The sequence below is a fragment of the Agelaius phoeniceus genome, chromosome 6, assembly GCF_051311805.1.
Source record: "Agelaius phoeniceus isolate bAgePho1 chromosome 6, bAgePho1.hap1, whole genome shotgun sequence".
In the NCBI taxonomy this organism is placed as follows: Eukaryota; Metazoa; Chordata; class Aves; order Passeriformes; family Icteridae; genus Agelaius; species Agelaius phoeniceus.
This window is the reverse complement of record NC_135270.1, coordinates 35,503,375-35,519,782: the sequence shown is the minus strand read 5'-3', so window position 1 is coordinate 35,519,782 and position 16,408 is coordinate 35,503,375. Positions and strand designations below refer to the sequence as shown.

General features: G+C 33.8%; 1 protein-coding gene across 3 annotated transcripts in view; it reads left to right on the top strand.

Moving 5' to 3' along the window:
• NOVA1 (NOVA alternative splicing regulator 1) overlaps positions 1-16,408 on the top strand; it is a 139,283-nt gene that overhangs the window by 119,851 nt on the left and 3,024 nt on the right. For all 3 annotated transcript variants that reach the window (XM_054634464.2, XM_054634463.2, XM_077180390.1), the window contains one exon: positions 16,363-16,408. This exon is cut by the window's right edge and continues 3,024 nt beyond it. In XM_054634464.2, the coding sequence (XP_054490439.1) occupies positions 16,363-16,408 (46 nt within the window). The remainder of the gene's footprint in view (positions 1-16,362) is intronic.

Sequence of the window (16,408 nt, the reverse complement as noted above, 5' to 3'; positions counted from 1 at the left end):
CTTTGTTTATAAAGACTTAGATGATTTAGAAAACATGAAAATCTTAGTGTGATTTTATGAAGCCTGCTTTTGATTCAAATAATCTATTTTTAAATCATTATTGCTTCACTTAAGATGATGAGATCATTACTGTTTAAAGTACACTTATGACGTTCATGGGATTTGTTCACTTTAAAATATTTTGTAGTGAACATGTAAAACGATAATGCTTTTTTGGATTTAATGCATTTTGTTTAGACTGCTAGGGTTATCATCATCTTGTCTTGTTTAAGTTGTTTAAGAATTCAAAAAGTCCCTCACTTAATTTAATATGTTCTTTCATTTATGAATATTTGTAGATATGATATATAGGTTTTGGCATTTTTCCATGTCCCCATACTAAGAGAAGGTCCTATCTGCCTAGGAAAAAGGATCATAAAACATAGAAAATTTGGAGAGTACACATTTTTCTCTTTGTCAAAATATGATAAAGGTTTTCAAATGTCCTTTACCAAAGGGTGTTTAATTTCTTCATGTTCTGTGTTCCTTTTTAAGTATAATTCTTTTATCAATACTAAATTAAAATTAATAGCGTGTTATAAAATTCCAAATAATATCCATGTTCACGTTCCATCCCAAATAAGCTAGAGTGAAAGTTGGCAACATATTACTCTGTGATCTAATGAAGGTTAGCTGAGACTTTGAGTTCTTAATACTCAGGTTTAGTATGGTAGATGTACTGTTTCATTTAAAACTGCTGTTGGGTGGAAAATCCAGCCATATTCTCAGGTGCACAGGCAAAGAGTCACTGAGTGCCTTCTTCTCTGTTTGAACAATCCAGAGAAAACAGAAGAGCAGAGCAATTTCCAGAATGCAAATCTGGATGACTGTATTGTTGTTTCTCTGCTGCATAATCAGTCAGATAAAGGTTTGACTCCAAGTTTTCAATTATTTGGAATTTAATTTAGTGGCTTTTAAGGAGTTCAGATTTATATGATTAAGGGAGAATGTGGGAAGAAACACTGAGGCTGTAGACCTTACTGTTACACTAGGACAGATCCTTTGCAGCAGACTGTCATGTAGAAAACACAATACCGTGTTTTTCTGTCAGGTGTTAGTTGAGTCCTCACTCAAATAACTCATGATTAGGCCTGGCCCTAGAAGATCCTCCTTGCTAGTTAATTGGGTTTTTTCTGCTACCTGAAATATTTTCATTTTCCCAAGCTGTTTGTAGGTAGAGTGTAGCACTACACTTTGCTAGGCTAGGCAGACTGCTAGATGCATTGTCTGTCCTCTGCATGCTTTGAGAACTCATCAGATGGTGAGAAGTCATAGACAGATGTGAGACAAACCCACCAATCATAGTAGGTCTCTGCCTGATTTGAGTGAAAAAGGAGTGTTCTTTGTATACAAATCATGGAAGCAGGTTGATGAATTGCACTATAGAGAATAAGATGTAGAATGTTTTTCCTTTTCCAGAGTTTGGCTGCAGCTGTTGGGACCTTTGCCTAACACATTGCACCCTAGATTTCAGATAGTCTGTATCAAAACAATATGTAACTGCATCTTATTCAGTAGTATTATCCCCTAGTTTTGGGCTTGTAGATATTTTCACATTTATTGATTTTGGGTTTGGTTTTGGATGTTTGGATTGGGTTGGTTAGTTGGTTAATTGTTTTGGGTTTTTTTCCTGAAAGCAAGTTGGACCTCCTGCAAGTAATAGCAGATATTGAGGCATGGTTTGCAAATAGTGGATCAATTGGACTATTGTCCCTCTAAGTCTAAGGGTTCATTGGTCTATGACCTACCAGTGATTTACATTTGAATCTTTGCAGCCTTGAATAGTATTAGTCTGGAGTACAGAGGGTCTGCTGCCTGTTTCATCTTCTGTTTTCCCCTGCTTCTCAAATGGCACCTTAGTGAATGCAGCCTTAGAGATCAAAGTATTGCTGGACTATTTCCCCCCACCCCTTACAGTATCAAACAATAATACACTTCTACATGATAAATTACTCATTCAAGTAAACTTACTACCTGTGATTTGGATGGGGTTAGAAAAATATGGTTGGGATTTTTTATTTGTTTAAAGCTTCTGGAAGCCTGCAAATGCAGTGCAGTGTAAATTCTTCTTTCATATTTTTAGGTAGCATAGTACATGAGCTCAGTGCTTCTCAGCTTTTTATGATTATCATTATTGTCCACTTAACAAACTTAAAAATGCAATGAGAATTGATTGACTTTATTCTCTTAGTAGTAGTTGTAGTAATGGTGATAATAAATTAACAGCTGCCCCCTACCCATGAGATACTGAAATGCAGTCTCCATGTGGGCTCTTTTAAAAGTGTTGCAGTTAGTGAATTAAACTGGCCTATGAAATAGATTAGACTATGATTAATGGCATTCTGTAGTAAAAAGTACTGAAACAAAATACAATACCTTAAAATCTGCAGACCTGTGCACATGTATAATTAACTGATGCAGAAAAAAAGAGAAATCAAGTAAAAAGATAATCATTTCCTTGCAGAAAATTTGTTCATAAGAATAAATTTAAAATGTTTAATAAAACTGTAAATATAGTCTAGAACCAGTATTATCACATTGTTTTACAAACAAAAGGAAATAACAGTTGTTTGTTGAAGACATTTCACAGGTTGTATTTCACTTGTATGCCAGCAATTGAGGCTATTTTATAGAAATTTCTGCTTTAATTATGTCATAAGTAATTAGATAATAAATGATACACATTACATTACCAGAAAGACTGATTGGCTGTACAAAATGTGTTTGTGTACTCTGATGGTTGTCTTTACTGCATCCAATTTCAAAGTTAACTGTAAGTTACACCTGCCTGGCATTAATAGGAACTCAGATGAATCAGGGTAAGAAAAGGAGACTGCAGCTTTGTTAGGATGAAATTTATGTTTTGAAAACTGAATTTAAGTGATATTAGAATAATTAATAAAGCATTTATGCATTTATTATACATATGCAAAGGATCACATTGCGTATTTGTTATATAGAAAAAAGGGAAAAATGTATTGTGAAATCAAAAAGGATTAGTAAATCTATTGATTTTCTCACCTCCATCTCATTTTTGAGACAGCTCTTTCTTTTTTTATTTTTTCTTTTCACATTTTTCAGTATCTTTTCTCTGAAAATAAATTGTCAGCTGTTCAAGCAGAAGAACGTGTATATATTGTGATTGGTAGTTGAGATCAGGGCAAGTCTGAGATGCAAATTATTTTTCATTGTCTTTAACAAGAGATATTTAAATCAAATTTACTTAGATGCTGCCTTCAAATTTACTCTGTGTAAAGTATTTTTCCATGTTAATGCACACATACTATTACACATTTGTAATATATGTATAAAAGCATGTAATGTAAATGTGTAAATACAGCCATATTTGTGCTCCACAGCCTTAGTTTGCATGAGGAGTAATTTTTTTCCCACATGAACATTTCTGTGAGATTACTGTCTATGCAAAATTATGAATAGGTGCCAGTTATCTATATTCAAGTATTGCCTATGCCTAGTGCTTGTCTATAGATAGTTTGCCTTAATGAAATTTTTCTCCCATTGTATGAGAAATATAACCCAGAGCACAAATGTAGGGAAGCAATATGGTTTGCAAATACATGGTTTAACAAGAAATATATGCAGTTTTCCTACTGAGCTGTGTATTTATGATCTAAATCCAGGATCTTCCCATTTAATAAGGACTATGCAATTGTATCTTCCCCTGTCTCTTGTAATTATAGAGAATTTTTAAAAGCTAAGTTGACTTTGATAAGTGACCTAAGTTAGTTTGATAACTGACCTAAGTTATCTTGGTTAAATACATATAACTACAAGTTTACAAGAGTTAACCAAGAAGTAGATAGACTTATAAACTAAAGATATGAATCAGCTGGGGTGAATGTTAACTTCTAAGCCGGCCAACCACAGCTTAGTTGCAGTTAATGGTATATTTCCTGAGACCTACAGCTTGATTTTATCTTATTCTGTTCTCTGATCCTTCTTAGAGACATATTGTCAGGCTCTGAGAGGAAGGTTTTGAATTGAATTGTCAGAAGACTCTATTAGCATTAGGGAGCTATGGAGTCCTGTAGCATTGCTTATTAAATTTGGAGACATCACAGAATCTCAAAATCAATTAGGTTGGACAAGATTTCTGTCATTATCAAGTACAACCAGTGATGTAACACCACCTTGTCAACCAGACCTTGACACTAAGTGCCACCTCCAGTCATTTCTTGAACACCTCCAGGGGTAGTGACTGCACCACCTCCCTGGACTGTTCATTCCAATGTTTAATTACTCTATCTGTGAAGAAATTCCTTCTCCTGTCCAGCCTGAACTTCCCCTGGCAAAGCTTGAGGCCGTTTCCTCTTGTCCTGTCCCCAGCTGCCTGGGAGAAGAGGCTGACCTCCCGCCTCACTACAACACTCTTTCAGGGAGTTGTAGAGAGCAGTAAGGTCTCCCCTGAGCCTCCTTTCCTCTGGGTTCCCTCAGCTGCTCCATGTGGGACTCACTCTCCAGACACTTCACCAGCTTTGTTGCCTTTCTATGGACATGCTCTTTCTTGAAGTGAGGGGCCCAGAACTGAGCACAATACTTGTTTGTGGCCACCTATCCATCCACCCCTTAGGGAAACCACACTAAGAAAACTATGTCCTTTTTGTAATCAAAATTTCTAATAATTATTATTTTTCATAGAGAGACATGGTTATATAAATGTTTTCTGCTTAACTGTCCTCCCTTTCTTATTTGAAAACAATTTTCAAACAACGTCTAAGAGAGTGTCCCTGAGAACTTCATTGAGTAGTTCTTGCTAGACAAAATCCTATTTTATTAGTTAAGGATTAATTAATACAGAAACAATCAAGCTTCTGCTGCTGGTTATGTAATGCAAAGCCAGGGGTTCAAAGTAACCATAACCCTTGGTGCTGTTAATTTGTTAGTTCATCTATATGGACCAAGTGCATTTTGCAGGAGCCAGATTTCCCTCTCCATCATCTTTATTCCCCCATATTTATTTTGCGCGTGTTGGTTGATTATAGAATAAGTTTTATCTTTCATTTTACCCTAATTTTGTGATCTTTACCCTAATTTTGCATGTGCAAAACTGGTGCCAGGTTATGCCAAGATGCACTATTAAAAATTCCCTGTTCAGTCTTTTCTCACCTCTACATATGTAGCTTAATACAGACTGGATACGGAAGATAGTTCTCAGACCGAAGTTACATTATTTAGTTTACATAATATTGTTAAGAGCAGAAATCTGGTTTCCAAGAAAGGTTGGAGAGTCCCTTGGAATAATTATGTAAGAGAGTGTGGGTTTTGTTCCTAGATTTTGAAATGAGAACATCATTCATTTGTTCTGTGCACCATACTTATTTTTGACATGATTGCAGCTGGGAGATTCTAAGACATGATGGACCTGGAAGGAAGTGGGGGCTCCACTCCTTGTGTCTGTAGAGAGTACAGATATGTGCATGTCTTTGTGCATGAGATTTTTTTTCTTACTGGTTTTAAAATAAGCTGAATTGCAACAATATGATTTAAAGAGGCACTTGTGAATGAGTAGCTTCTGTACTCACTGCCTAAGCTGAAACTCTTCACTAGATACTCAGTGCAAGAGGACTGCTCCTACTTACAAGTAAATCAAATATTAGGCATTCTTATATAGCAGCATATATTTATAGTACAGTTCTTTGTGTGCATATAAAAGTGTCTATAATTCAGATATTTGCTAAATTTATTACTTTTCTGTAGGTTTTTCTATTAAATCAAATATCTGTGGGAATGGTGAGAAGGTCTTTTGTTGTTTTGTTTCTCGGTGGTTTTTGGCTTTTTTTAATTGTTGTGTTTAGTTAGCATGTTTAAAATATTCCTCTTTTTAGAAGCTATTTGGCTCCACCATCTTATCATGTGTTTATATCTAAAGCAAAATGGATGTTTTCAGAAAAAAAACTCATAAGAAAAATTGTGTTTATAAAGTTTTTAGGAAAACATTTGGTCATTAGCTTTCTGCCATTTTTCCTTTTTAATTTTTTTTTTAGTGAAAAACACCATGAAGCTATACAGAATTGTCTGCAGGGGAAAACAAGAATAAATACGCTGTTATTTTCATGGACCTGAGGCATTAATAGCATTACCACAAGGGTTTTAATTCATTTCTGTCTCCCCTTCCTTTCCATGGAGAACAGAGTAATTACCCCAGAATTTTAATTACAAATAGTGTAGGAAGGGACGTTAGGGTTTAGTATTATTATTTTGTTTTATGGTCATGAAAACTCAAAGGTGTTCATTTAGACAAAACACATTCAGCTAGTTAGTTTCTTTTATCTCCTTCTTTCAAAATCTATAATTCTTTCAATTCTGCAGATTCTCACTTAAAACTTTAATTTTCAGAATAAGATAACTGTGATAGCAAAATTGGGGATTATTTGTGAGCATGAAGATATTAAATATAGAGATAGTGTATTTTAAGAAAGGGACTAAAAACTGACATATTTTCTGAGCACTTTACCTCCTTCCTTTGGGAGTTGCAAACCTGTTGATATGAGTAACCATAAAGTTCTTCTTGCTGATGATCAAACTCTCTCTTTGCACCTCCCACAAAAGGATCACAAAGAGCTTTGAGTAAGAAAGAAATACCCCTTTTTTAAATGGTCATAATAAATTCTTGTTTTCCATGCCATAGAATTGAAATGGTTCTACTGATTCACCTTGATTCCACATACTTCAAGAGAGGGGTCTCCTGCAGAGGATATATAGTTGATAACTTAAATTTTGTTCAGAATTGCCAAATGATTCCTGTGAATTATTGTGATACGTATCTTGTAGAAATCAACTGTGGCAAAGATCCTCTGAAAACAAGCTAAAACTCTTAGCTTCTTTTGTCCTGTCAGTCCTATAGATAGATTAATTAATTTTAAAATGTGGTTTCCAGAGACTGATTTTCAGTATTCTTACCAGTAATGCTGAAACATGATTTCATACTTGGATTTAAATCCAAAATTAATTTAGAAAATGTTTAACATGCTGTTAAAATAATGTGATCTGGCCAGCAATGTCAGAACCTAAAAATCTCAATGTATTTCTAATATCCAGGGTTTAGTTTTTCCAAGGTTTCAAGTTTTAGTCAGTTTCAATGGAAAGTGTTATTGACAGAGAAATGGCAAGTCCCTCAGCACATTTCTATTGGCTGTTATTTCCTCTGAATTTAATTAAATGACATAACTAATGCATATAATTTTCTGCATTAATTCTTTTAGAAGAACATAATTGTGTATTCTAGCCATATTTATCCACATTTATACTGAAAACTGGGCACTGTTGATAGCTGTGATGCTTTGTAATGTTAACAGTGTATCTTCATCTTGAAAACTCATACTCCATTCAAAGGGTTATTTAAAAATACTGTTAGTTTTCTCTTAGACTTGTAGGTACATGGCCATTAAAAAGCATTTTAAAAAATTAAAAAAAAAAAAAGGAAGCATCAGTCTCCCGGAAGTCAATGGAAAATTGATTCCTATGTTTGGCTTTGTTATCAACATCTTAGCAAATCTCTTTTATGTGTTAGCCATAGAATTTCTTCCAGTGATTACTTCTCATTGAATGCAAGTTTTCTAGTTAAAATACAGCATGTCATTCAGAGCAAGTTTATGGAGTACCTGTAAAGCTCATGCATGCTGACTTTATTCTATGGAAGAGGGCAGAAATGTCCTACTCATTTATGTATTTGCCTTCTGAAGCTTTATCAGAAAAGCAACCAGTGCAATGCTTCTTTGGACAGTGAGTTTATAGCTATGAGGAGCCAAACATCTATGGATCTGTGACTGGGAAAGCATTAAAAAAATGGATGCACCCCCTTTGCCTCTCTGTCTGTTAAGACTGATTAACTTTTGAAACTGGAGTGGCTTTTATGAGTTCATAAGTTAGATCCTGTCTAATGTAAAACAGTGTGAGTTTTAGTGATACCATCAGTGAAGCATATTTAGTTTTAAAATAATATACATTATCTATATTTTATGTCAATTATTTTATATTGAGAAGAGTTTCTTTTAGCAATTCCAATAATGAAATTACATTGTATAGTTTCTTTCAGTTAGAAGTATCCCAAATTGCTATACTTTAGTTCTGTAAATATTCATGCATTTTTTAAACCCCTCGTTGTCTCTGTGAAGTGTTGGCAGGTATTCATAGGATACCATGCAACAAATTATATAAAAAGGATGAAAAAAAGGGAAGTCTTAGATGGGGGAGAGGAAAATGTGCTGATTTTAAAGAGGGAATAGGGTTAACATTCGATCATCATTGAAGGTTTTAGACAATACTGGACAGAACTGTTAATATTCATGCTTTCTGTCTTTTTAAAAATGTTTCATCTGAACAATGGCACAGCCAATACAGATATCTAATTTTCTATGTATACTGCATTCTCTGCAACTGAGTGAAAATCTATTAATTTTTTCTCTTGTGTAATTTAGTATGTAACTGGCTCATTTTTTCTTTTTTTAATTATAAAAAAGTGAAAAGTATAAATGAAGCTTCTCAAAATGCATTACACTTCTTTGCAAATGTAATTTGAAGCTCATGAAACATTAATGCATTAAATATGGAATGTTGTTTTTATGCTACTGAGAAAAAAATTAGAAAAGTTAAGTTTCTTCTCTATGTTATTAAAACTATGTATCATAGAGAATTCATGGAGGAGTTGGTCTGCTCCATTCCCACAGTTTTGAATCATATTTTCTTGAGGGGTACTTATGAAACTATTCAGATTTTTATGTGTGCATATGTGAGTGTAAAATTTTAATAATACTTTCTTCAGGACTAGATAATCTTATAAAATCAGTCACCTGTATAACCAACACTGTTTTAGCAATTATTCTTTCGGTGTACACAACTTGGCTATGCACACATTCTGCTTTTGAGAGAAGCCTTTCTATTTATGAGTTAGAGCCTACACACACTGGTGACAGAAGGGCAACTAAAACAGGCAGCAGAGAATATTTTTCTTGTTTCTTTAAACATGATTTGCTAGTTTCTTGCTGTGAGAAATTTGCATTCCAAATTACATCTTTAGTTAAAAGCATGAAAGAAAAATCTTAACGTTCATACTTTAAAGTGGGCAGAATTGTAATTAGGTAGTTACTAAAAGAAGTGGGAGTGACTTTTTTAAGTGCCTCAAAGAGTCAAGGTTTAATATCAAATGCTAATTGAAAAATAGTATTGATTTAAGCCAAAAGAGCAATTTGTGCAAAACATCCTTACACAGTCTTATCTCTAGTAAATATTTCTCCTACTTAGTTCTGACTTTCTAAGCCTTGTGGTTTCAGATGTAAATTGTTCCTGGGTATTTAAGTTGAAGCTGGGTTTCTCGTGCATGATAGTTTTTGTGACTAAAATGAAATTAAAAATGCAACCTCAGCTGAGAGAGGAGGTCTAAGAACTGGGGAAAAATAAACACTTGTGATGAACAGTAGTGTCAGTATCAGACCAAAATGCTCCTGCAGTGCACCAGCAGATAAAACCAAACATCTTAGAATATCTATTTGCTATTTGGTCTGTCAATTTTTTATATTTGTAATAATCTAGTGTGATTTGAGGCAAAACTCAGAGTTGCAGAATTTTTCCAATGGATTAAGTTAACCTTGAATTGTCTTGAAAGAAGCTGTAATTATGAGGTCAGAAATAACACAAAGAGGCAAATAGGGAAGTAGCAAAATTATATTCATCTTGGAATAATTGCAGGCAACATTTATGAAGGGAATACTACAAGTATATGTACTGCTTGTGATGAGAAGAAACTCACATTAACATAAACATGACTAGAAAAAGAAAAAGTGCATTATGTTGAGAACAAAGTAGCAGCTAATCTCCTTCTATAATCCATTGCACTATTTCACACAGTATTTCAGTTCTAGATATTCTTTTGCAGAAAGAGAGAAACTGAGTTGGAATGACATTTACAGAATTTAAACATGGTCGGGAAAGATGACAATTTATGGTCTAGGTTTATTTACCTGATGATCTAGCTAAATTTACAAAGAATTGCTTTGCTTTTTATGGACATGTGCCTATTTTTGTAAATAAATATCGAGCAGATTATTAGAAATATGTCTCTAAAAGATGTCTCTGTTCTGTCTAAGAATTTTCTCTGAAGCTGAAATGTATAATCTGGAACTGAGAAACCAGGAATTTGTTCAGGACACCTCTGAAAAAGTAAATTCGTGTTTCAGCATGTGCATGAATCCAGTATGAGTCCAGTCCAGAGATACTGAAAATATTGAGAGAAATTCCAGTAGCTCCCTTGAGGCTGTGTATATGCAATAAGTACAGATTTGCTGTGTAAGGCTACTGTTGGAAGCTGAGCCCAAGTCTGACATGAGCAGACATCTGTCCAGAGCAGCCTTGCATGGCTGCCTGCTGTATAGGTGTGATGACTCATGACCTTTCAGTAGCTTGTGCTGCCTTGAACTTGTGGTTTTTGCTGGCTGTGTAGCCAGGGGCTTCCCAGGAGTTGCCTGACAGAACAGAGCATGGCTGTGAATTCTAAGTGCATGCAGGCATCACCTTGCCTGTAATGAACTTAGTTGTCATTCTGCTTGATTTCAGAACTTCTCTCACATCTTCAGTTGATCCTGATTTTCTCCCAGATTTTTGTTATAGTGCCACTTCACTTTAGGATGGATTGTATGGGACTACTCACAAGCCTAGTGTAGCAGTGTGTTTATCTTGCCACACAAAAAAAAAATCCTAGGTGATCCTATTGCTTACTGACTGCTCTCTACAGGAATTGGGATGTTCAGAACACCTTTTCACCAAGTCTAAGCCTGTAGTCATATGAGCAGCTAAAATAGCATGAAATTTTCAGATGTAGAATCCAGAGGCCAGGGGGAATTTTAAAGAGTTTAAAACAATTGAGGAGCAAGAAGACAGAAAAGAAAAGAAAAAAATATGAAGTAGAATGTATCAATTTACAGTTTTAAGGAAGTGCAGTTATTTGCTTTAGAGACTAAAATGTAGAATTGTGACAAATTAGGATGAATTTGTTAGATTAGATGGAATCTTTTCTGTAAAGTGTTTTTCTGTTAAGAAAAAAATAAACCAGTATTAGACAAGTAGTTGAAAGATTTAATAGAAGGAAAAAGAGCAATTGTTACAAGAAATTCATGGAATGGGTTATAATTACACTGTTGAACATAAAAGAGGAAAAAGGAAACCTGAATAATAGATAAAAAAGATCCTTGGTTCATTAATCTCTGTGCAATCTCTTAGAACACTTCACAGAAGTGGAATAAATAGAGCCTGATGCATTTAAATATTTCCACTGTTGAATGATTTGGTTTGTTTTTTCCAAGTTTTGGTGCTATTTTGTATAATCAGTAATATTTCTCTTCTGGTGTAATTTAGTGTAGGCATGTGTCATGCCACCATGTGAAACTTGAAACTTAAAACCACGTTTTTCAACCTTCTTAACATACAGTTACTCTAATTGATGTAACAGCCTATATAAGTGCTAATTCTGGCTATCTAGCCTGCATTTCATCCTTCCACTCAATTTATCAGTGTAGACCTTGTATTAGCAGGGTGGCATGTATGGTGTGGGTTTGTGATTGCCGTCCCCCCAGTTCTAGAGACTGTGAGAAGTGGTAATATAACCAGCCAAAATATTGTCAGAGAGAAAGAGGGCAAAGAAATAAAGCAGTAGAAAAGTGAAAAGGTGGAGTGGGTGAAACTTTGCTATGGCTTGTTGGAGGTCTCTGCATGAGAGGGGTGGGAATGAGAATTGGCAGGACATGGGTAGTAGTGCAGATTTGGTCATGGTTTGTCTTCCCATGAAACTATTTAGCATTTATTCATGGGCATTCATAGGTGCTCAGTGCAGATTATCTCACTGCAGCACTGGGGAGGATGGGAGTGGCAGTGCATAATCACCAAACATCTGGCCTTCCAGGATAGATGCTAGTCTGCTCACTTAACTGAGCCAGGACTTCCAGTTTGGTAAATCAGAGGACTTGCAGGCAATTCTGACATGATATATGAATGCAGCATGGGCTTATGCAAGTGGATTGTCAATAAATAGGAAAGGTTTGAGGAATTAGCTGATACAGGGTTTAGGAGTCTAGGATTTACATGAGCTACTCATGTGGTGAGTTAAAAGCAGTTTGAATTGTGTCTCTGGACACAGTGGTTGAGATCCCTAAAGTACCAGGCCTCTTCCTCTGAAGGGCAGAGTTGCATCAAATCTCTGCAGATTTCATTGGGAACTGAGGGCAGCAAACTGCTCTCCAGTTGGAGCCCTTCTTACAGCCCAGGTTTCTTTGACTTTTGTCAAGGCTTTTAAAGACACAGTCTTGTTTCACTGAAAATGAACTCCGAGAAATTACTTTGTTTCTATTATATTTGTTATAGTTGGATGACTTTTGGGGGAAGAAGTATTATGTTTTTTGAGCCTGATTTTGAACTTTCTTATGCTAATGGAAATAGGATGAGAGTGATGCCTGTTGAAGTAATTAATTTGCTTTGTGAGCAAGCAAATGCCATAACTGCAATCCTTAATTTTTATAAAACTTATTTGACATGAAATAAAGGTTGAGTTACTTTCCTTTTTTATTTCCTATAGCATTTAAACAAAATAAATTTCATGTGTTCCTATTTTTAAGCATATGTAAGCATCTGTTCATAATTGCTTTAGATAATCAATCTCCTTTTTGCAGCGCAAGTTTGGATATAGCCAGGAGCATACACACTAACCTGGAAAGCTAATCTTCCTGCGTAGTGAAAGATACCTTCATTGGATAGCTCAGAGCACTTATTTTGGGTAGCAGTTTCTCACTTCTGCATCCAAATCAGTTTCTGAACCTCTTATCTGTAAAAGGAAAATAAGTGCACTGTCCAATTTCCTTGACAGACAAGGAGTTAAGTACTTTTTTCAAAAATGGTGGTCACGTAGGTAACAAAACCAATAGATAATATTTGATTTTTCATTTTCTGAATTTTTTTTTATCATTTTATACCTTTTAACTTAGTGACCATGTGGATTTTAGGCTTCAACAGGAAAAAAAAAACCTTTGCATTATTTCTTTTCTACCAGCACCTAGACTGCTGATCTATCTAATATGTTAGATACTGTGTTATTATACAGCACAACCAATGTTTGCCATAAATACTTGATATTTCAATATACAAACAAGGGAAAGATTTAGTGAATAAAAGAAATAGATGGAGATTTCCAAACTGGTAGCAAGATTAATATTCCTAATAAAAAAAATCCTAAATATATTTTGCTTTTATATAAATATAAATAATTATCTAAATTTTTAAATGAAATTTTAAATTAGCTGTCCGAAATACAAGAATGTTACAGCTGAATATCTCAAAATAATACAAATGTCACTCTTCATTTCAAGAAGAGCAGGATTGCTTATGTTTTAAGTAAAATGAGTACAGATGCATTTATGCTTTGTTCAAACTGAATTTTCACTGGAATGTAATGTTTTTGTCCTAATATAAAATAGAGGCATACTGTGTAATTATTTAATGCATTTAAGTTTTTAAAATATGTCCTCTCTGTAAATTACATTAAATATTCACCATGGGAGGGGTTGTATTTGAAAGGGTATTATTGGTAAATTCCTAAATTAATACCATTTAAAAGAGTTGCCAATAAAAGAAACAATAGTCTGTTTCTAAATCAGATATTTAGAAAAGGGTATCTTTATTTCTGAAACAGACAAACACATATTAATCCAGCACATGAAATTTTATGGGTTTTTTTCAAAATGCATCATAATTTTTATGTTGTTTGTAGTACTAAATACAAAACATGTCTGGGCAAGGTGGGAGTGGGTGAGTAAGAAGATCATTCTTTCTCTCTCCTCTGATAAGACAGATAATTTTGCCCAATAACTAGAGCTGTTAGTGGTAACCTAATGAACACTTGTGTGTCAAGTGAGAAAAGTACCAGTTTCTCATTGTGAAAATCTTTCTTGTTGCTTAGGAAAGAGTTCCTTTTTAATTTTGTGGCTGAATTGAGCCATTGCTTTATTTTACTATGCTCATCCTTAAGAAAAATCCCAGCTATGTAATAGTGACCTGGATTTTCATATGTTGCGTATGTAATTGTGATATTACAGGTGCAACAATACTGCCCTGGCATTAAATATCCTATTTACATCTGAAATCACATGTATGGTTTTGAGAGTGTATTTTTGTACTTTCTTATGTTTTTAGGGTTTTTTCACTTAAATTTACATAGGCACTTATGCCTGACTTGATCAGAACTATGCATATTGCTTATTGAAATCTCCCACAGAACCTGTTAGTGTGTCTTAAACCAGTGGAGGCAAGTAAATGTTTTCTGTACTATGCAGCACAAAACCATAATAATGAGAGCTGTGCAGTGCTGCATTTTTGGAGTGTTACCAAAAAAAAAAACCAAAAAAACCCAAAAACCAAATAAAACAACCAAAACCAAAACAAACCCAAAACCAAAAACAAACAAGCAATTCCCCCCCACCAAAAAAAAAATTTGCAAAAATCGGGACAATTCTTCAAGCTAGCAATTATTTAATGTATTTTATATCTAGAACTGAAATACCTAATCAAAACTGAGTAGTTTCTTTCTTTTTATGATGGGAATTCTTAAAAAGGTTACCTTAAAATTACCAAATACCTTGAACTGCATTTAAAATTACTAGGTGTCCTGACTTAAAACTAAATCTGCCTAAAAATATGTATAAAACGTGTCATTATGTATTTAAGTATATATACAGTGATTTTTTTTATAGGATTATTTAATATATGGGTGGACGAAAATTTTTTTAATACCCTACTTTCACATTACCTTTAGAATAATTCAGCAGCTGATCATTTTTTATTTATTCTATAGAACGTGTTCTGTTTTGATGCCAATGAAACTCTGAATTAAAAATTATGTATATAATTTAAAACAATCCAGTGCAAAATACAGTGTGAGATATTATTTTTAATGTATATATTGTGTAAGTGGAAAATATGTGTTTCTCAAGTTTCTAGTATGCTGGATTCTCAAAGATGTGATTTCATGCTAGCATAACCACTGGAAATATCTAAGGTTTTTCTAGCTTTAGAAAACTTGTAGGGCATGCATATTGGTTTGCAATTAGTTTGACTTTATAATGAGGCAGTAAAAAGAGACTATTACTAATAACATTTAATTGTATTTTATATTATTTTGTTGATAAGACTTCAGATAGAATTTAGATGAAAGGACTGAAAAGTGTTGCCCCTACACATATTCCACAAAATTGGGATGAATGGATATCTGAACACAAAGCTACTAAAACCAAAACTTTTGTAAAATAAAACATCTTATTAATTCAATGTCCTAAAATAGACAGTACATTAAAACTTTGGGACACATTTGTAGAACGTATATTAAAAAAAAAAACTATGAAAAATAAGTATAAATATTGAATTTTTATCCTGGGCATCATTCTTCACTCATAGCAGTAATTCAATAGGTAATACATTTATTGACATTAATTATGTTATGTCCATTGAAACTTGTTTAAACAGAAGCAAAGGTAGGATTTTTAGGTAAATAACATTTGTTTGAAACCATTTGGTAAACTTTTAAATGGACAAATGCTATGTTTTGTACTCTAAAATTCTCAGCTCTTAGGTACTCTGTCCTGTAAAATTTAATTTCCATAGGCTGAACAATAATAATACAGTGTATCAGATAATGAATTTCCATACAGTGATGTGGGTCACAGGTCAAAGAATCAAGATCATTTTCTGTTCAAGACCAGCTATTTCATCTGTCCAAGGTTTAGCTGAATGTTGCTTTGGTTGTGGTTTTTTGTTTGGTTTGGTTTTGGTTTGTTCTGTTACTTTCTTTTCTTTTTTTTTCCTTTTTTTATTATTGCTATTATAGATGTTTTAAAGGAAGGTAAAGAATTTCAGACAAATTTTGCCAAAGAAGTTGTTTTGCTGCATTTGCCTGGAAAGAGAAGAATCATGTGAAAATACTCAGTTTGATATAATCTGAGATAATCTTTCCATATGAATATAATAGCTGCATTTGCTTAATCTTTTTGGTCTGAACTGTGCTATGCTGAAAGCAGTATTTTCTGTGGGAGAATGATAAAAATTATTTTCCTGTTAATTTACCTTTAATTCTTCTTAATATACATTTGAAACATGCAGAGCATTAAAAAGCATGATGAGCTGTGTTTCTTTTTAATTTTTTAACCCTTTCTTTTAAAAACATGGTAACTAACTTGCTTCATTCTTTTCCTTCCTTTTATAGGGTAGCAAAAATATTATAGTGTTTATGCACAAAGCAGAAGTATTATTTATATATATTTTTTTCAATTACAGGTAAAGATTATAGTTCCCAACAGCACAGCAGGTCTGATAATAGGGA